General features: G+C 37.2%; 1 protein-coding gene across 22 annotated transcripts in view; it reads left to right on the top strand.

Annotated features, from left to right (window-relative positions):
• Positions 1–21,363, top strand: part of EPB41L2 (erythrocyte membrane protein band 4.1 like 2) — a 123,706-nt gene that overhangs the window by 93,235 nt on the left and 9,108 nt on the right. For 3 of the 22 annotated variants that reach the window (XM_055809789.1, XM_055809790.1, XM_055809791.1), the window contains 10 exons: positions 941–1,113; positions 3,783–3,964; positions 8,377–8,439; positions 11,300–11,446; positions 12,837–12,941; positions 15,802–15,951; positions 17,019–17,072; positions 17,277–17,837; positions 19,737–19,859; positions 20,362–20,460. In XM_055809789.1, coding sequence (XP_055665764.1) covers positions 941–1,113; positions 3,783–3,964; positions 8,377–8,439; positions 11,300–11,446; positions 12,837–12,941; positions 15,802–15,951; positions 17,019–17,072; positions 17,277–17,837; positions 19,737–19,859; positions 20,362–20,460 — 1,657 coding nt within the window. The remainder of the gene's footprint in view (positions 1–940; positions 1,114–3,782; positions 3,965–8,376; positions 8,440–11,299; positions 11,447–12,836; positions 12,942–15,801; positions 15,952–17,018; positions 17,073–17,276; positions 17,838–19,736; positions 19,860–20,361; positions 20,461–21,363) is intronic. The other 19 variants (XM_055809800.1, XM_055809798.1, XM_005230124.4 and 16 more) reach the window with 13 other exon arrangements.

Raw genomic sequence — 21,363 nt, 5'->3', positions numbered from 1 at the left:
AGTTCCTGCAGTGATGACTGTTTATCCTATCAGCGAGTATGGCACTGGAACAAACAGTACCCTCAGTAATTAAGCTGGTGGCTCAAGAAGTCCTCATTGAAGGAAATTCAGGGAGGTATAGAAGATCTGTCTCTTTAAACTCATGTGATACCAAAAAACTGGGGAAACAAAGCAGAATCCCTCATAGCAAATTCTACCACATTGTTCCTTAGACTTTCTGACATTGATGCCAACACTGAGGTACAAATGTACATACCCAGCACAGAACCCAGCATTAATAGTACTCGTAACTGAATCTCTTTATCCTTGTCATGATATGTTTTTTTCTCCTCCTTATATCCAGCAAACATAAACTCATATAAATCTATAAATGACTGTAAAGAAACTTGAGTCTGAATCTAGCTTGTTAAACTTGTCACTGTTGGGTCACAACTCTCCAGCTATCTCTGTCTTTTTTTCATTTCATACATCCTTCTGCGCCGTTTTGAGATGCCATTCCCTAACTTTGAAGAATGGCAGCTGCTGTATTGGTACCTCAGAATATAGGAGAAACAGTGGAAGTGGGAGATATATAATTTCTACTACAAGTAACATTCTAAGGAGGGAGATGTGGGAGGTATTCTACCTGGACTTATAACGGCCTCAGCTTTCTACAAAAAATAAAATTTAACCAAAGTAGCACCACAATATAAGGATCACACATGCTTAATCATGCTGTGGAAAATGTGATGGTTATCAGCATCGCTTCAACTCCAACTGCAAATAATAAACAATTTGCATTGTTTTAGAAGTTCTGAGAGCTTATGGTAGAATACTTTTTTGGAGTGCACAAATCACGCATGGTGAACTGAAGTTGAAATATAATAAGTAGCTTTAAAGTACCTCATTAAATATATAAAATATTTATTTTTAACTGACTTCCCTCATATTTACTTTTTAGGCTTGTATCACCAGAACAGCCTCCAAAAGCAAAGTTTCTAACCTTGGGTTCCAAGTTCCGCTACAGTGGACGTACGCAAGCACAGACACGACAAGCTAGCAACCTCATAGACAGACCAGCTCCGTACTTTGAACGCACTTCAAGCAAACGTGTTTCCAGAAGCCTTGATGGAGGTATGAAGTTTAACTTATTTCTTCAGTGTAATGATTACATTATGTGTTGTCACTCTGATCCAACAAACATTCAAAAATGTTGACATTATGAATGGCAGAATGTCAACTGACAAATTTTTTTAATTTCAGTTTCTGACGTGTAATGTAAGGAGTAGCCACTTTAGTTACTTGTCGAATTTAAGTGACCTAAACAGTAAGTTAAGTCACTGTCTAAATTGTATGACACTGCTGTGATTATATGGAGGTTTCTGTATTGAACATGTAGCATCTGCGTTGACTAGTGATACCTGTTTTACAGTATAGGCATGTGCTATATGCTGTTGATTAGAATTGTTTGGTCAGCAAACCAAAAAAAAAAAAAAGTTGGGCTCTGGGTTTGCCTGGTTGTGTCTCTGTACAACAGAAAAGGCAGAACAAGTTGTTTCTTCTAGTGCATCATCTGCAGAATACAGGTGTGTATGCATGTGTGTTCAGGCCCAAACTTTCACTCTTAAAGAACCATTACATTCAAAATTTTGAGCATGATAAAACATTGCTCTTGGGTTTTGTTTTTCTCCCTTAAACATCTTTGGTTTCCTCTCAAATGAAACCAGCAATTCCTGGCAGCATTTAAGGCATCTTGCAGGCTGAAATAGTTTTAAACTGTGTTCATTGAAAGTCAAACTTAATATTGTTCTTTCTTGAGGCAGTAGTCCCGATGTAGGTTCATACTGTGAGTGTACACTGGAAACCAGAAATTCTGTAGAGGGTGCGCTTGCACTCTGCATCTCCTTTGTGAACAGCGTGTCCAGTGCCATTGCTCCTCCCAAATACCTAGAGTTGTGTTCTCATCTTCGTAAAGGTACTCTTGCTCAACTCCCACCACACCCTTACTAGAGGGACTGCAGCATGCTGCAGGAACGAGCTGAAAAGAACCATATGAAATTCAACAAAAATAAATGCAAAGTCCTGCATCTGAGGAGGAGTAACACCATACACCAGTACATGCTGGGGGACCACCTGCAGTGAAAGCAGGCTTGCAGAAAAGGGTCTGGGGACTCCTGCTGAACATGCGCCAACAGTGTGCCCTTACAGCTAAGAAGGCCAACTGTATCCTGGGCTGTATGAGCAAGAGCATAACCAGCACATTAGGAGAAATTATTATTCCCCTCTATGCAGTACTCTGTGAAGACCATATCTGGAATACTGTGTCTTTGGGCTCCCCAGTATTAGATGGGCATTGATATATTGCAGTGAGCCCCGTAAGGGCCACCAAGCTGACCAGAGGTCTGGGAGCCTATATAATATATGAGGAGAGGATGAGGGAACTGTGGTCCTTCAGCTTTATTTAAGAAGAAAAGGCTTGTAGTGAGATATTGCTGTCTACAGCTACCCAGAGAGGAGGGACAGAACAGACAGAGCCACACTTTTCTCAGAGATGCCCAGTGATAAGGCAATTGGGGAGTGCCTGCAAGTTGAGACACAGCAAAATTCAGTAGAAATAAGAAAACTTGTTGTTTGCTTGTTTTAAGTGTCCTTGGATATGTTCAAAACTAAACTAGACGGGTTCCTGAGCAGCCTGGTGTAATGGGACCTGCCTGAGCAAGGGGCTGGACTAGCTGACCTCCAGATGATCCTTCCAACCTAAATTGTTCTGTGATTTCTCAAAAGTGACTTGTAGAACTTGAGGGATGTATACCCAAGAAATGCTCTATTTGTCACCCAAGAAAGGATCAGAAGCTTAAGTTGCAAAAACTTACTACTTAGAGAGGCCCTGAAAGACTAACATCACAAATCCGGCATTTGCCATTAGCTGGCCTTGGCTGCTGAGGCAGCTTAAGGGAGTCTCTGATGTGGAGCTGAGACTGTTTTCAGAAGAGGATATCCCTCAAAGGTACTCCAAGAAACATCTTCCTGTCAACTTTCTGCACCTTGGCTTTGTAAAGCAAAGTCATATGGAGGTACTACAGAAGACTACTATAATGAATATAAGTTTATATCAAAGTTGTGTTTATTAAAGCTGGCTAATTTAATGAATTCTCCTATATTTCATTACTACTATTTTGACTGAGCCAGTCATCCTGATTTGAAAAAAAACATTAATTTAAGGCCTTTCACTCTCTTGTGCTTTGACTATATTCAAGTATACATATTCAGTATTTTCCCCCCTTACATTTTTTGCAAGCATTTAGGGAGGAAAAGTCTTACTTTCAGTGAGCTGTTGTTTCTGTAGTTTGGTAAGGTTTCAGAATAAAAATACTGTGACAGTTACATGCATAGCTATTTCTATATTGCATTAAAACAGCCCTCTGAAAACATTGAATTTCCACAGAACACTGTTGCCTACTTCTCTCTTTTGTTATGGTGACTTACGCAGTCACAAGAACAGTAGCTTCAATTTGTCTTCCAAGACTAATTAGAAAGTTAATAATTACATACCTACCTGATACTGTGAGGTTTCTTCCCTTGCATAGTAAGTGCATATTATATGGCAAGGGTACATAGCTGTTCATACCAATGCAATGAGAACCATAGACTTTTTGCAAAGCCAAGAAGCTGAAAAATATTGTATCACTCAGTAACTAGCCTGTATTGCTCATTGCTGACATCAACATAAATTCATTCTGTTAAAAAGTATTAATACGTTCTGACTTACCCCAATTAACCAAAATTACTTTGTTCTCGAATAGCTCCCATGGGTATCTCAGACCAAGGTCTTCTAAGAGACTTCCCTGCTACTGGAGGGCAGACTGCTGGAGATAAAATCATTGACATTGAAGCTGCTGGTCAGGCCAAGTTAAAAGAAGGTGGCAGAGAAGATGACGGAAGCCCAGTCAAAACTCCACAATTAGAATTGACTCAGGATGGAAAGGTATGGCTGACTTTCACACCACAATTATTTGTTCATGTGATGTGTGTCCATGTGTAGTTATTTAGTTCTTCTCACTTCTAAGCATCATACAGAACACCATAGTAAAATATTAAAGGAAAATTGTCAAGTGTTTTCTGTAGGTTTAAATTAATGTAAGTGTATGTAAGCAAAGGAGAATACTGAATGGCTTTGACCTAGGGTTTCTTCTTTTGATGTAAATTTAATTTGAATTCTCAGTAAGCTTGCATGAGTTCTTGGAAAAAAAGCTTAAAAGGGTAAATAATGTTTCATTAATTTCCTTAGTTTGTGTAGACTTTTAAAAAAATTGTTAGTATATGCACATTTGTGTACAATCTACAAAGCTGGGTCTATTATGACTGCGTTTAATTACCATAGTTAACAGTATTGTGTTAGTAGCATTTCCAGAATTATTTCATCCTTTAAAAATCTGTATGTTGACTGAGGTGTAGATTTCTGTGAAAACTTGAGTACTTTAGTCTGTTTCTGTTGCAAACAACCATTTACTTGTCTTGTTTGTTTGAGCTACTGGAGCAATAGGTCAAAAAAATAAATTTAGGTCTTGTGTGATTTGATGTTAAAATTTCCTTTCAAAGTGTCAGCTAAAATTTGCTGCTTTTCTCTCTTGGAGATATTTCTTTTTTGGGCAGTTGTCCAGAACTTTCTTTTGTATTTAAAGAGTTATTTTGTTTTCAAACATTTTTGCAAGTTAGCTATCCATTTGATTCCTAGGGGGACCACTGAGTTTCTCTGTGTGGTTCACATGTTCTGACTACATTCAAGTGCAGGAAGGGAAGAAATACCAACGGTTGCTTTTTTTGTTTGTTTGTTTGCTGGCAAGTTGAAATAATTTTGAATTAGCCTAGCAAAAAGGCACATACAGAGTTTCTTTATGGGAGAAAAAATGGTAAAATTACTATGTTTTTACTTTGGGCTTGGTAAAATGGTGATATTCCTTTGTTTTCAAAGTGGCAGTCTCTTTCAATGCTTTAACCAAAAGAAGGGGGGAAAAAAGCAGTATTGTGGGAAGTCGTTCCAGGAAGCTGTTCAGTAAGGTTTTGTTATACATGCCAATTGTGTGAACAGCTTTCTATCCCCCCTAGCGCAGATACTTCTTTTCCTTTCTGGCTGTCTTTAAGCCTTAGAGGAAATGGTTATAAACCCAAGAATCAAAGTGCCAGCCTGTCTTTCGTGTACTGCACTGTCCCCTGACCTTTCTGCCAAAGCTTTGAATGTCTGTCTACTTCCATCTGTTGTGACTATTATGGTTCAAAAGTGCACAGTTCTTTACAGCCTGAGAACAAAACATTCGTAATGGGATCCTTTCATAATCCACAAAACTAAACAAGTTGGCTGCTTGTAAAACACAAGGGGATTTCTATTTTTATTTGGCATTTCTATTGCGTTAGTAGAGCTATCCCTGCTTCTAAGAAAAAAATTTCACTAACTAATAATTTCTCTTTTTTCCCTCTTCTTGTGCCTTCAAACTTGCATTTTGTTGTGCTTTCATTTTCCACTGTGCACAGAATTTTTTTCAGCTCACTCACATACACCCATCATCACTACCCATCCATTCTGTGTCATGCCATCTCACAGGCCTGTCACCCATCCCTGAGATGGACATGCTTTCAGATATTTCAGAGGAAGATCCCTTTGGGGAGCCCCTTCTTACCATCTCAGACATCTCAGAGTGCAATTCCATGAAAGAAACACCAGATCATAATAAAATAGCTTCACCGAATAGTATCTTTGAATCTATGAGACCCATAGCTAGTCGAGGCTCCCCTGCTGTGGAGGGAAAAGTCCATACAAATGACTACAAAAGCACTGAGTTTTGTGTCTCATTTGGCTTTATCAGATGCTTTTCTTTTAGTTTCCGTTCGCTGCTTGATTACAATGGTTATATTACTTTTCCAAGCCTTCCTGATGTTTGCATCTCTTTCCTGCCGCCTGGCCTTCAGCACTATATTCCTATTACCTCTCCTTCCTTCATCCCCTCTTTTCTCCTTATCTTTGTGCTGCTTCTGTCTGCTTTCCAGTCTATTCCTTTTTCACTCACATTTTCCCTTCCTCTTGCTCTGTCCCTCTGCTACCTGGAGCCTAAGGTGACTTCCTTTAGTGCTTCTAATGACAATGACCTGAATGACAAAGCAGAGGAAGAGGAGGTGTGTAATTTTGTTGCTTAAACGTTGATACTTGCACATAGCTTCTATGCTTGTTCTCCCAGAGGCTTGCTCAATTTTGCACACTTCCTAGTATAGGAAAATGTGTATGTACGTGCCTGTAGACATATATAAATACACACACACACACATATATATCTGTATCTTTCTAACCTTTCTCATTTATGAAAAATTTCCATTGCAGTATTTTTAGTCAATAGATAGCTGGTGGTTTTTCTGCCTGAATTCCTACAGCATGCATAATTTCATTAGATTCCACAGATACGGAGCTGCAGGTAGAGGTTTTTTGTAGTTCAAAATGTTTACGAGCACATAAATCTGAATACTGAAAGTGCTGTGTAATAATAGATATATTATTACTTGATACTATTTACAAATTGTGCTACTTGCACTATCAGTTTTTGTTAAAATGCATGTCTCTTGTGTGCATTGACTGGAGTGCACATCTCCAAAGTTCCATTTAGATCTGAGAAGTAAAATTCCTAAAAGCTGAATTCAGAAAGCTGTGAATGCTTTAAAATCAGCTTTTTTGTTATTCCAGATGGTTCTGCTCTACAAGGCTGTGTGCAAAGCTGAGTCTGTCCAAGGCACTTTTTTTCGTTTGTAAACTACTTTGATTAATCTCTAGCAACAGTTAAGGTGGAGACTGATTTCATTCATTAGCTGGGATCGCAGGTTGTATCAGACTTTAATCACTGAAGTCTGAACATTCTTTGAAATGCACTGCTGAAATTCAGTACAGAAGCCTTAGTCATGCTAATACGTTGCTCTGATCATTTGGAGTGGTTGACAAAATGCCTTCTTTCCTTATGTCTGCTGTGTACATTACAGCAACACCACTAGAAAAAGGTGGTTTATTTTGATCTTCAAAGGAAATACTAAACCAAATTTTATAGACTCAAAAAGGGGGAGGGCCTGTTCAATACATTTAACAAAGATTGTTAAACTGATAAAATCAATACAACGTACATATTAAAAACATGCTGAATATGACGTCATTAAAAACACCAATCTAAGTTTAAAATAATGAAAAACGTGACTTTAAAGAATTTCTCAATTTCTCTGTAACCTAATTCAGTCCGTCATTTGTAACATAAAGTTGCAGAAAGTAGAACCCCAGATAACCGAGAAATGAATAAAAATGTGTTGTGTACCACATTATGTGTGCATTCACACAGAATCCAAAATGCAACAGTATGTGCAGTAAGTAAACCCATCTTCAAATTTATGTACTTGCACAGTGTGGACTTCTAAATGCATCTTTTCCTGAGATTAGCAGTTGATATTTGTACCTGTGGAAACACTAGGAAGTGGTTAGCTTTTTAAAGAATGCTGTTCCTTTAAAGGCATTCAGTGCACTTGTAGGTAAGATAGGAAGATTAGCTATCATTTCCAACAGAGTGCATTGCAGTTTCAGGAAGATTATATTCACCTAAAAAGGGTGCAAATAACTCATCCCAAGACAGCAACATTATTCTTAAAATAGTTCAGACAGTTTGTAAATAAAGTATGTAGGTGTTTGACTTGAATCCTAGATTCTCCTACCAGAAGAACTCATGCATTAGATTCCATTTTCCCATCAACTTGTTGCAGAGTTCAAGGTGCTTACCATAGAAATTTCACATCATTTTTTTTTCTTTACTCATTCTTAAATTTTCATCTGGGAAAACACTGAAATGTACAGCAAGAAAGGGACACAGTGTGAAACTTCCATTTTTCATGCCACTTATGCCAATATTACTTCAGCCATTCTACAACAATGTAGGTGAAGGAAGACCAAAGTCGCTTAATAATTTCAACATCTGGGGCCGAAACAGTAAAGGTCTGTAAATATAGCAAGCTTTGCAGCATTTACAAAAAGATGAACCTCTCTTAGTATGTAAGTGTATGTCAACAGTGCCTTTTCTTGGTAATTTGCCGTGTGCTTACGTAGGTCGAATATGAAGAGGAGGAAGCACAGCAGAAGGTGCATGATTGTTTTTTTACAATTTAATCTGGATGTAGCTGCCTGCCTTGTTAGCACCCTAAACTTTCTTTAGTTTAGTGGATTTAGTCTGAATAGTGGCTTTTCACCTTACCATTTTATTTCCTTTATTTAACTGCCTCATTGTAAGGGTGGTTTTTTATTTACTTGCTGGTACATTTTATGTTCGTTTTGATTTTTATTATTTTTTTTTAATTTGTGTGTGTGTGTGTGGCTTAATTTCACAGACCAATTCCTTGAGAGTAGACGGGGAAAATATTTATGTCAGACATAGCAATTTAATGTTGGAGGTTTGTATATAATATAAGAAACACTTTCTCTTCTCACGGGCTGCCAGGCTGCATGGGATGGGAGGTCACTTGCAGGCTGTTACAGGCACAGTGCATGAAGTGCATGGGGGAAAAACAGCTTGAAAATGTTGCATGTTATCATTGTTTAAATTAAAACAAAACCCAAAACAAAACAAAAAAACCCACAGAACCACAAAAAAGATCCAAACAAACAAAACCAAAACTCCTCAGCCTGAATGTTGACTGTATATTTTGTATATTTTTGCTACATGTTTTCAAGGTGGCAATTGGGAATAATAGCCCTATTTAGATAAAGCAAACAGATGGGTCCAATTCATAATCCTAAATGGGATTTTTATATTTTGCTTATCAATATGTGCATCTTCTGTTGAGTAGGGTTTCTAGTTTTAGGCAGTTTAATCAATCTCTATTAAATACATTATCTGAAAAAATGGAGTTAGTAAGGCACAAGCAGTGGTAGAAAAGTTGGTAGGAAAAACTAATTCTGGTTCTGATGCTCGCTGATTTTGGGAGCTTTGAGAAATGTATGTGAGGATTGGGTTTTTAAAGGGAATGTTTAGACAATGCTTCTGAAATCTTTGATATTTTTTTTCTTTTCAAATGGAAGTAATTCTTGCTTCCTAAAGGTTGGTCTTCATTGAAGATGAGCAACAGAAACGAGCTTTGAACAGTATGTTAATGCATAATGCTTTGTCACTGAAGTAGAGGGGGTTTTTATTGTAAAAATTTCCATATAGTCTGTTAATCTGGATTGTTTTATCAAAGACTGTCTGTATTTATAATCAATATCATTTAACTTGTGGTTAATAACGTAAGCTAGTAACTGAAGAAATTTTAAAAACCCTACTGCTATCTTTAAAATTTTTTTATTCATCCAGATGGGGCTATAAATAATTCCATTTGTCACAAAAACTGTCTTTCTAAAAATCATAGGTTTTGTTCAATAATAAGGTGATGTATGGCTCACATTAACCCAACTAATATGTTTTTTGGCTTTTTGCAGCTTTTGACCACTATTGAAACTTTGCTTGTGTATAACTTACTAAAGCACTGAAAGCGTGCATTGCGTAACTGTGCTTTGATCAAGTCCAAGAAACGTGCCTTATGTCAAGCCAAGACAGGTTTTAAAATAATAACATGATTGTTACGAGCTTCAGTTGTGTAATAGAATGCCTTTGGCATGAGGTTTTCCTTCACTTAGAAAAAACATACTTTAGGGGGACAAATTTAATGTCTCATTTGTTAGTCCTAGATTAAAAGTGAAGTACTGGTCCTGTGACAATATGAACCTACTGAGTTGCAGAGGGGATAGGTTCTTAGTGGTCAAAGTGCATGTGTGAATATTTGCAGAATTAGGAAATAGATGTACAGCACCGGACTATTACTGGGGCTGAACATGCAAGTGAAAAGAAATTAGAAACTAATGAGTTTGTATTGGGTTTAGATTTTTCATTACTGTCATTGACAGTCTTTGCATTGTGAGCACTGACTGTAAAAATCCTAACCAAAATGTTAAAGTACAACTTAAAAATGTTCTGTTACAAAGTACATAAAATCTTTGTACAAAACTCAGATGCTTTACCTGAATTCTTGTATCTGATTTACATTCTTTTGATAAAACTTGGTTAATAATAATGTCTAAATTTATACTGTTCCATTTTAATCTTCAGTCTTTTAATTCAGTACTAAAAATGGATCTGAAGTTTAAACTTGAATTTCACCATAATATACTGAAAAAAATATTCTTGTGTTAGAATGTACATAACCAACATAGGCTTTTCTCAAGACCTGACATACTGGAAGGAGGACAGATTATGAAAGCAGAGTGAAAACTGCTCTTCCCACCAAAGGCCAGCATTGTATTTAAAGGTTAATGAATTTCCAAGAGATCTAAGCAGATAGATTTTTGCCTGCTTACCAGAGCAGTTATGCAGAAATATAACTCCTGATCCTTATGCCTGTTCCTGTATCCAGTATAAAGTGAAAGACTAGCATGTAGTTAGTTATTTGATCCAAGGTGCTGCAGCTTAGCCTCAATGTGTCATCACAAGACCTCATTCAATATTCACTCTGAGGTGTCCTCGTTGGCACTTGCTTATGTAGGTGCAATTTAGAAAGAGCATCTCTTTAGTATTGGCATGCACAAAAAGTATCCCTAGCTGCATGCTGTCTGCTATCAGGTTCTTAAATGTAAAATTGATAGATACCAGGCTTTAAGGCTTTACGTCTTGATTCTTCCAGTAAGTTTAAGCCTACATGACAGACACAATGAGTAGTCTCTCTGAAGTTAAGCAGGTGTTAGTTGCTTGCATATTTGGCCCTGTAGTATTTTCTTCACAGAAATAAGTATTTTTCATGAAGCTTGTAGTATCAAGAAAGATGCAGGTTTATAATGCTTCTTGGGTTAGACTGTTCTTTCATTGCCTTCAGTAATGTTATGTTTGCTTTTATGCTAGCAAATTTTAGATGAAAGCAAGCAACTACTGGAAATTGTTACTGTTTCGTAGGGATAGTAGTTTCATGTTTGGATAAAAATAGCTCTCTCTTAAATAACTTTGCACAGCATTATTTTTCCTTTGCCTTAAAATATGGAAGAAACACTATATGAGTGGCCCTACATTACAAAATTAAAACCCAAAAATTCTTGGTTCTCTTATAGCCTTAAACTCTTTTATTTCAAGGCACCCCAAAGAAGAGTAGCCCTTCAGACACAAGGCACTTTCCTTGGTTTGGTTTCTTTTCTTTCCCTTTTTCTTTCTTTCTTTTTTTTTTTTTTTCTAGTTAAGTTTGCTTTTGTTGTCGTGTTTTGTCCTCTTTGTTTTACGTTGTGGGTTGCTAGGACCTGGATAAGACCCAGGACGACTTACTGAAACACCAGGCTAGCATTAGTGAGCTCAAGCGCAATTTCATGGAATCCACACCTGAACCACGCCCAAATGAGTGGGAAAAGCGGCGTATCACACCTCTGTCCCTACAGACACAAGGGGTATGTCACTGCAGACACTTGTCTGCATGCGTTTCCATACAGCCCTGTATGTAATACAGTAAATACAGTTTGTCCTTTAGATTAACACTTTCTTTGGCTAATGTAGTATTCGTTGATACTAAGTATACATTAACTTTTCACCTTTTAACATTAGACCTGACTTTAAATGATGTGTGGAATTTTATTCTTCAACAAGAAAACTGAATTAGAATCATTAGAAAAAAATGGAGGTGATGGCAGTATTTTCCTGTGTGTTAAGGACAGCTTAAATTTCACTCTTGATTTACACAGATTGATGAAGATAGCTTTTCAGTGACAGCAGAACATGTCCCTCCTTTTCCCTCTCTTTAACTCTTCACGGACAGCTTGTGCATACACACACAGCCTGTGCGCTGTTTCAGAATGACCTTACGTGATCAGTTAATTTACACTGTTGACCTCTTCAGGATGTATTTAATATAGTTACAATTTACTCAATCTCCAAAAGTCTGTAATGTGAATTTGTCTACTTTTTCTGTATACCTCCTTCCTGACTGAACCTTAAAACAGCAGTTTGGAAAGCGATTTTCTACAAATATCATCCTGAATGCTTGTAGCAAAAAAGCTACCCAAATAAATTTCTCTTCCTGTTGTAAAAATTTTAGTTTTATGTGGAGGTATTTGCTACTTCTTTCATAGAGTAGAAGAGCAAATCAGTCTTCAAAAGCAATCAGTTTCTCTCCTATTGTTATCCTTTTCTTTCATCATTGTTCCTAACCTTCCCTCCTAAATGTATTCTTATCCTATCCCATTAAATTCTTAAGTGTTCTCTTCAGTCTCCAGAGAGGTGAACTTTTCAATTAAGTTTGCTTGATGCTACCAAATTATTTTTGTTAATAGGACATTATTTCAGCAAGATACTTAAGTAATCTGAACTGTGAATATGTGCATAGAGGTAATCTAGGCACTGACTGTATGGATCGCTTCTTTAATGACTATTTTGTTAATTTATGGTTACTGCCAAGAAATTATTCCTCCAATTTCTGAGTAGTATCTGTATATTTCTACACATGGTGGTATATGCGTAGGTGCAAATGTTGGTCAAATTTTCAAATGTTGACAACCCATTGGTTCATTTAATAGCTATAAATATCTTTTTGGTCAAAAAAGACATTTATGGAAAAGTGTAACTTACCTTTTATTATGTGGTTGTGTGTATTTTCTGTGTTGATTTCTTTGTATTGAAGTTGAGGCCCCTCCAAGTTATTTTATCTCTGGGTTGTTTTTTTTTTTTTCCTCATCTAGTATGTTCTGTCACTTTCAGATGGTTTGGGTTTATGTTTATGTATAGTATGTGTCTGTCTCATTGCTTGTTGATTTACACTGGTTTTATAAAATGAAAACCAAATAGAAAAAAGGAGACCACATTTTCCAAGTGAAAACGCTGCCTGGGAAGGAGAAGCAATGGACTACAATGCCATGGATTGCTGGAGCAAAACCAGAGGAAACCAATAAGGTGGCCGCCCTGAAACCTACTGCTTTTTTGCTGTATCTGCTGTGGGCTAGCTTGAGACTTCTTTCTTTTTCTTTTTTTTTTTTTTTTCCCTGATGGAAATAACTTCTTTTAAGGCAGTACTGAAGTGAAAAGGTTGAGTTGTAAAGCAGGATCTGTGTGTGTGTATATATATATACACACACATATATGAATGCCAGTAACATTTTGCTTAAACACCAAACTAGCTGTGAAGTTCTGAATGGCTATTATTTGAAAAGAAAACCAGATTTTCACCAGAAAATTACTGTATCTGATGTGACTAGGATGACATCTAAACATATTATTTCCAGTCTATATGGAAATAATTTTCTGCAGTTATTTGACACTTAACACAAGAACTTTTGCTCTACATGTATGTAATTATTATTCAAGTCCGTAATGGTGAAGAAGCAGCATAATTTCAATGGCAGCCTGATTCTGAGTACCTCCATGCTTCTGTTCCTCAATTTTTATCCACCAAAAGAGAGGGGGTTTCTCCCCAGTAAGCTAGCTTAACATCTGTGCAGTGAAAAGCACTATATAACTAGAGGGACTGCTGGCACCGTGATAGTGATAATGGGTAGCAATTGTGATGTTGCTTTTTTACGTTACTTTTGGACTATTTTCTACCACCTAGGAACTGGGGCATAAGTAGGTTAATGTGAAGCTATCAGTCCTATTTCAGTAACAGATAAAAATACAACATTTGGGAAACAGTGTATTTCCATCCTGAATTATTTGTTGATGGATGTAGAGAAGTTTGTGTTCAAGTGTTTTGTTACCGCCAATTTATATACTTGCTGGTATTAATAGACTAACACATTGCTCAGTCCTGTTCCTGGACTGTATGTTTCCTTGCCTGTCTTTTAGGACAGTTGGACAAGCAAGGTACCACTGCTAATATTCTTTCTTTTCCTCCTTCCTTTGCTCCTGTGAAAATATTTGCAAATAAGTCATTTTCTGTGTTTGAAAAATGTTATTTTGGGTACATCTCATTTGTGCCACTATACTTCTGTGTCCCTCTACTCCTACAAATACACAGCATCTGTGACTTAATTATAATAGAAATTATGACACATTGATATGTATGTCACAAATAACTATATGAAATGTTGTTATGTTATGGATACCCACTGTTTGGTTTTGTTGGTTTTTTTTAATCCACAGCCCAACCTCCTTTCTACTTGTAAATACAATTTCATGTTAATGTATGGGACTATGTACCAGTAGGGATTTGCCAGGAATTTAAACACCTTCACAGGTTGATACATTGTTGTAACCACAGTAATTTGATGAAAAACACCAATTTTCTCTGTACATGTAATCGTTTTTACTAAATGCCTCCTCAGGGAACAGGGGTTGTATTATGAAACAAATTGTGTGATTGGAGTTTTCCTTTTAAAAGATCAGAAGACCTAAAAATTTGAAGGTGGTAAAAGGCAAAAAGATGTGCCAGTCTTTAATTATACACATATGTGAGGAGAGAGAGAGATGTGCACACAGTCTGACCACATACTACATAAAGATAGTTTTTCACCCACTTTTTTCTTTTTTTACTGCTTTGAGTGGTTAGAAAACATGTGGTGCCAGAGTACAGTAGGAGTGTCATGAACATCTTTGCCTTTTGATGTAATCTATTAATAGATGAACATTTATTTGGTGCAATAAACTAGGGAAAGAGAGTGGGGGTGAGGAACACGTTTCCCTGGTGGATGCTGCATGAGGACAGATTTAATAACTTGCATCCATGTTAACCTTTCTTAGCCACCTTTGAAATATACTTTAGATTTATTGTAGGGAAAAAAAAACTATAGGGGTTCTTTTCCTTTTCCTTCTGTGTTCTTCTGCATGCCATATGTGTTGTAGTATATGCACAGTAGCATGGTATAACTTTAAGTCAGTTCAGATTCTACGTTGTTGCTTACACGGTGAGTCCACACAAACTGTAGTCATCTGCATGGCACCTTGGCTTTCCTCTGGCATGTGCTTCTGCCATGATTCTCTGTAGCACCATTTTCTAAGACAGAAATGTACTGAATGTTGTCAAAATGTGTGTTATGTCCGTGTTACGTATTTGTTTCATTATTGGCTTTTTATGTTAACTGGTTTTACTTCTAACTTAATACCAGTGCTCGTGGAAGGAAAACTGGAATAATTTTAGCCTTTTCCAGAGGCTTGTACGCACATGAATTTTAAAAGTTTGCTTTACCATACAGATTTATAATACAGTAATACAGAAAATAGACCAGACTATGAACGTAATTTATGCTTTAAAGCAATGTGCCCTTTTATGTATGTCTGAATAAAACAAGTTGCCCGGTCAGATGGTCAAGGCTTTTTAAAAACAGGTTCTTTAATAGAAACTAATTTCCTTAGGTTATTTAAGCCTTTGAAAAACATATATATAACATATAAAGAAAACCTCGTTTCAGTGTTGTGGGTATGTATTGTTCAAAGCAAATGTATCTGACCGGTACCCTGAAGCTCTGAGCTCATCAGGCATTAGAAGGTGTTAAAAATGGATTTTTAAAAGGCAAGGATCCCAATAGTAAATGCGGAATTACTGCCAAAGTAAACTGTTCTGTTTGGAAAATCCACGGAAATGTTAATGTTTCAAACTTTTATAACGTGACATGCATGGTGGGGAGATGCAGTATGCATTGTACGACTGTGTGTGGTGCCCGCAGATGTTGTCCTGTCTGTCCTCATTTCACCCGGCGGCAGCCGGTGCCGAGCCCTGCACTTTGCCACGTTTTCTCCTGCCAGACCTCTCCTTTGTAGGCCGCTGCCTCTCCGTCCGTCACTGTTTAATTCTTTCCTTTCCCTTTTCTAACTCGTCTAGAGCCTAGAAGAGGAGATAACGTCCATTTTATTTAGTAAGGAGGGCTTTTGCGCGGGCACGAGAGGGCCCTTCGCCGCCGCCGCCAGCGTGTGGCCAGCAGAGGGCGCTGCGGGGGAAGAGACCGCCGCCTCGGCCGCGCCGCCGCCCCAGGTGCTGCCCCCGCCGCGCAACGGTACGGGCCGGGCGGGCTGCGTGGGCGCGGGGCTTAGGCTGCCATCCCCTCCGACCCCGAGGCCTTAGAAATGCCTGAAAGGTGGCCTGAGGCTTGCTACCGGAGCCGGTAAGCTGGTTGCTTGTATCAGAGGGGAGCGCAATCCGGCTAGAGAGCTCAGTTCTGTATTTGCAGCGCCAAAGAAATACCAATTGGTGCTTGTTCAAGCATCACCAGGAATGCAGCCTTACACTCTATAGTGCTTTGCTCGGTAAACAGCAGTAAAAGCTAGGATTAAGTCACAGATGATGTGTGAATTTTTGTATTTGTATCATTCAAACTCAAATTTTGCTGCTAACTTCACTAAACCTACATTAGATAATGAAAACTACTCCATACATAATTTACTGTGAGCTTTCTGGAACATCCATCACAGATCATTTTGTTACAGAACAAATACTAATATAACTGCTTTAATCTCATCATTTGGGCTCCGGACTGGATCCTAATGGGATCATCTGGCTAATCATGTATTGCTGTTCTGACAACATACCACCCTGAACAGTCGTTGTCTTGTTATCTATTAAGTTTCATGAAGTAACTGGCCAAAGACAAACAACTAATAAAGTCTTTTTTTTTTTTCTTTTGTATTATGATAATCTGATAGTAAAATGCTAAATAGGTTGGTGTGGGGTTTTTTTTTTTTTTTTGTTTGTGGTTTTTTTTTGCTTTTCCCTTAATATTTATTCTTAATTCCTGATTTAACTGAGAGAAATAACTGCTGCAGTAGCATCACTGGCCAGTGCATTCATACTTTTATTTTCAGTCTTTCATAATTAAATTCTTATCCCAATTAATAATGTCCATAATTCTTACTTACTTTTGAATGGAATTTTTCAATGAAGTAGAAGGAAATGAGCATAGTTCTTTGTGCATCTTGCAGTGAATATACAGTACCTGTCTAGCGTGATGTACATAGATTCTTAAAAGCTTGTTTGGAGGGTGTTGCGCTGTTGAAAAGGGTTATGCATTGATTTGTATCCTCTGATTGCTTTTTGTTTCACAGAGACATGCTTCCAGAGCAGAAGGGCCTTGTACTGGAGTCAGCGATGCTGCTAAGGTTCTACTGATTTTTTCCATAGTTAAATTTGGCTCTAACTCTTCCAATCCATCCTCATTCTTCTTTCCTTCCTTTTTCAGTTAACCATCACAACCATCTTTTGTCTCTACATGACATGAGCCAGCCATCAGCTAATTTTGTTTCCATCATTTTAATTTATTCATATACTCTACTTTTTTTTTCCTCATCCATGTTTTTGTGCAGAGTTCACATGAGACTCTGAACATAGTGGAGGAGAAGAAGCAGGCAGAGGTTGAGATAGAAGACACACTAGTCGTAGACGAAACCAACAAAGGGAAAATGCAAGTTGCCACTGATGCTGGGGAAACATGTAAGGTGGAGCATCTCTCAAAAAAGGACTCTTCATCATTGCCACCAGATAGTAGCAGCAGCAGCAGTAGTAGTGAGAGTGAGGATGAAGAGGTGGGAGAATACCAGCCACATCACAGGGCAATTGAGGAAGTCATCAGGGAAGAACAGGAAGAAGATGATGACATGAAAAGGAAAGAACATGAAGAAAAAACACAGCGTGTGGAAGCCATACCAGAAGGCAGTAAACTAAAAGTACCAGTTGAGCACACACAAGTTACAGCTGAAAATTTGGTCCAGGAAAATGCAGTTACCATAGCTACAGAAGAGAAGAATTTGTCAGAGGAAATTAAGCAAGATGTAGGTGAAGAAAAAGAGGAAGAACAGCTCAAACTCAATGGAGATGTGTCTCATGTTGACATTGATGTTGCACCACAAATAATTTGTTGTTCTGAGGTAAATGGTAGAACAGTTTGACAACTAGATTAAGCAGAGATATTTCATGGGGTGAAAATATACCCGCCTTTCTTCTTCTCCTATTCCTCCAGCTCTTCAGGCACCAACAAGATTCAGATCATTTGGAAGGGGAAACCATTGATGAGCAGTGAAATTCTGTCTCCTTCAGTTATGGTTTCTGACTTTTTGCTAGAGCTGAGTGAGAATCACCAGTAAGGCAAACCTTCCGAAGACTGACATCGCCTTTTTGTCTCCCCCTTATTTTATATGCATATACATAATATATATATATATATTATTTACATGTTTCCGGTGTTTTTAAGTCTTGTCTTGTCTATTTGTCAATTGTTTTTGACACGTCCATGACATGTAATTGTGATTGGAAAGCTATTGGCAATTTAAATTAGAAAACACCCATCACAAATTTTTGTTCCTTTTTCCCCCTTTATTACTCACTGCTTTTCTTGCCCCCCCCCCCCCATTTTTTTTTAATATAAATTTTATGGATTTCTAGACTAGAGTAAGTATGGCTAGAAGTTGCATCAGTGAGAGCACTGCATTGTAAAGGGATAAGACATTTATCACAATCTTACTATGAAGTCTTTTAGTGAAAAAGCTATTTAGGGGGGCATGCTTGGGTTCCAGTCACAATCAGTTGTTTTAAGCCAAACAAGACTGAAGAGCTCATTACTAGGCAAACTTTATAAAGAAGCAGAAAGGGGCAAAAATGAAGCACAGGGATGCATCTCTTTGTAAAGTTGGCATGATCTGCAGTTTATCAAAGGTTGGGTGGTTTTTTTCCTAGTTATATACCTGTTTGTTCTTGTAATGGTGGCATTTTGGTTTTAATTATTATTTGCACTTAAATCCAAACAAATTACCTTCTTTCTTTTGTTGTCTTTTGCATACACAGGTGTTCTGATTAATGATGTGAAAGAATTAGTTTATAAGACCTTTAGAAGTTGCAGACACCCACACTTCCTTAAAACATAGCTGGTTTGGAGGAAGGGAAGAAAGGCTGCTGTGTGTGCAAGTGTGCGTGAGGGAAAGAAAAGATTTTTTTTTTTTCCTTGGATTTCCTCCATGTGCATCCAAAATCAGTGGGAGATAGCAACTGATGCATCTAGAAAAATGTCAAAAGGCTTTACTAGATTTTGGGTTTGAAGTGCTTAAATATATCGAAAATCTGCTCCAATAAGATAAGTTACAAGTTCACTGGTTTACAGGCCCCTGGTTAATTATTTTCTTTGTGATATTGGAGAGGATGCCACTGGCTAACTCTAAATGTTTTTTTTGAGGATTGTTGTCAAAAGAATCCATTGACTTCCAGAAATATTACATTGAATATATACTGTTTAACATCCAGTTGTCAAAGTCGATTTTCCATTCCGGAAGTACTACATAGTAAGACATTGAACTTTTATGCCATTTCCTTGGAATTTCTAGTCCATATTTGCAGTTTAATTGAGCAATGATAAGTATTTTCCCAGGTTAATTCTAATATGAAGCTTATCCATCTGAACTAGCTATCAGCTTTGTGCAAACTAAGACTTTGTTGTGTTTTTTTCCTTGCTATCAATTCTCTTTTACACATTTTCAATGGATGTGTTGCAGCTTGGTTTTAGCAGTTGCCTTCTGTGGTATGTACTGTTGGCTGAAATACACAACTTTGGCGAGGTTATCAGGAGGTTAAATTTTTGTACCATGTTATGTAGATACTAGAGGACTACTGTATTAGTCTTTATTTTACTCTGCTTATTTATTGCATGCTTTTTGATTGGAGAGACAGTCAAATGGATATCTTACTGTTATGGTTTTCTTGAGCTTTTGGTTGCATTTTCTTGGTCCACTTTACAAACCTTCTTCTTTCAAATTGATTGGTTATTTCTTGCACCACAGCCTCCAGTAGTGAAAACAGAGATGGTAACCATTTCAGATGCCACACAGAGAACTGAAATCTCCACTAAAGAAGTTCCAATTGTTCAAACAGAAACTAAAACTATCACCTATGAATCTCCACAGGTACAGTGGCTGGGTTATTACATTATTTGCAAGTTGATTTTATTCCATTTACTTGCAGATCAAAATAGATAATGTCCAAAAAATGCTTTTCAAAAACCTATACGTTTTTCTAGCATCTAAGATGATACTTTGGCTATGAATTAGGTAAGTGAAATGTTTGTAGACAAAGCAGTATTACTTCTGAAGTTCTAAGTGTTTGGTTTTTTTATATAAGGACTTAGTTGCTGTCTGCAAAGGTATAACTCATTTTTTATTTTGGAAACTTGATTAAAATATCTCATTGCTCCTGAAAGGAACATGTAACTTTGATCATAAATTTTCCACAAGAATGAGCCATAACAATGGTCTTACATGACTTGGTAAACTTTGATGGTTTCTATTTAGATTTCAATTCTAACTGAACTCAATAACGTGTTTAGTAAAGAAAAATGCTTTTCTTCTGTGAAAACAAAGCTTTTAAATGCCAAAATACAAAAATATTAATTTTTTTTTTTCCTTACAGTTTGATGGCAGTGCTGGTGGCAATGCTGGTGTGCTGCTGAGTGCACAGACAATTACATCAGAGTCAATTTCTACTACCACAACTACACACATCACAAAGGTGAAATATAATAATGTCTCTCTCAAATAAAAACAAAACAAAACAAGCCCTCAAAATAGTCTGATATGAAGTTTCTCACATATCTGCTAATTTATTGAAGAAGACTTGACTTGAAATGGATTGGATTCATTTCGGGCATGTGTGAGAGTTAATCTTTCTGTACACAGATTCTGAACAGAGAAGTCCTAATGAATAAGCAGGAATGTATGGGATCAGGACAGGGAAAGGGAGAAAAATATGATTAGGTTTTTTAGTACTTCATATAGGTCTTATTTCTGTGTTTGACAAATGAGTATGTACCTAAATTTTTACAGTTTACATCCTGTCTTCAGTCAGTGATATCTTAGAGAATCTTTTCTGTTATTACATTACAGTTAATATAACTGATTTGTCTGAGGTCCACGGGAGCCCTGCTAATGGCATCAGTTATAAGCGTGAACTGAAGCAATGTTTACTCAACCTTTGTGTTGATGAACCTTGTGCTGCTAGGTTTAGAGCATATGAAAAACGTATCATACCACTAGATTACAAGCATATTTTGGAACTGAATTATTTGTTCTCCATTCCATGCTTGAAAAGAAAAGGAAAAGTTGATGTTAACAGGACCTCACGCCTGTTTCACTCTCATGTAATGTTTCATGCCAGAGTATGTTAGAACTGCCGAAGTGTGATGATGATGGTTGTTGTTATTATTACTTTATGTAAATATTCATAAAATTTTAGATGTGCCCTAACAACACAGTTTTGAACTCTTGTCTTTGAACTCTTCACATAGTTTCCAAGAAAATTACAGAAAGCATTATTTAGGGTAAAGCAAAAGGGAAGAGCGAAGAGTAAGGTGTGAGTCTGAGATTTTTTTTTTTCCTCCCCAAGAAGTTTCACGTCATTGCAGAATGGAACAGT

Source organism: Falco peregrinus, chromosome 7 (assembly GCF_023634155.1).
Source record: "Falco peregrinus isolate bFalPer1 chromosome 7, bFalPer1.pri, whole genome shotgun sequence".
Lineage (NCBI taxonomy): Eukaryota > Metazoa > Chordata > Aves > Falconiformes > Falconidae > Falco > Falco peregrinus.
Note: the sequence above shows the minus strand (reverse complement) of the source record. Positions and strands in the feature narration are given on the sequence as shown.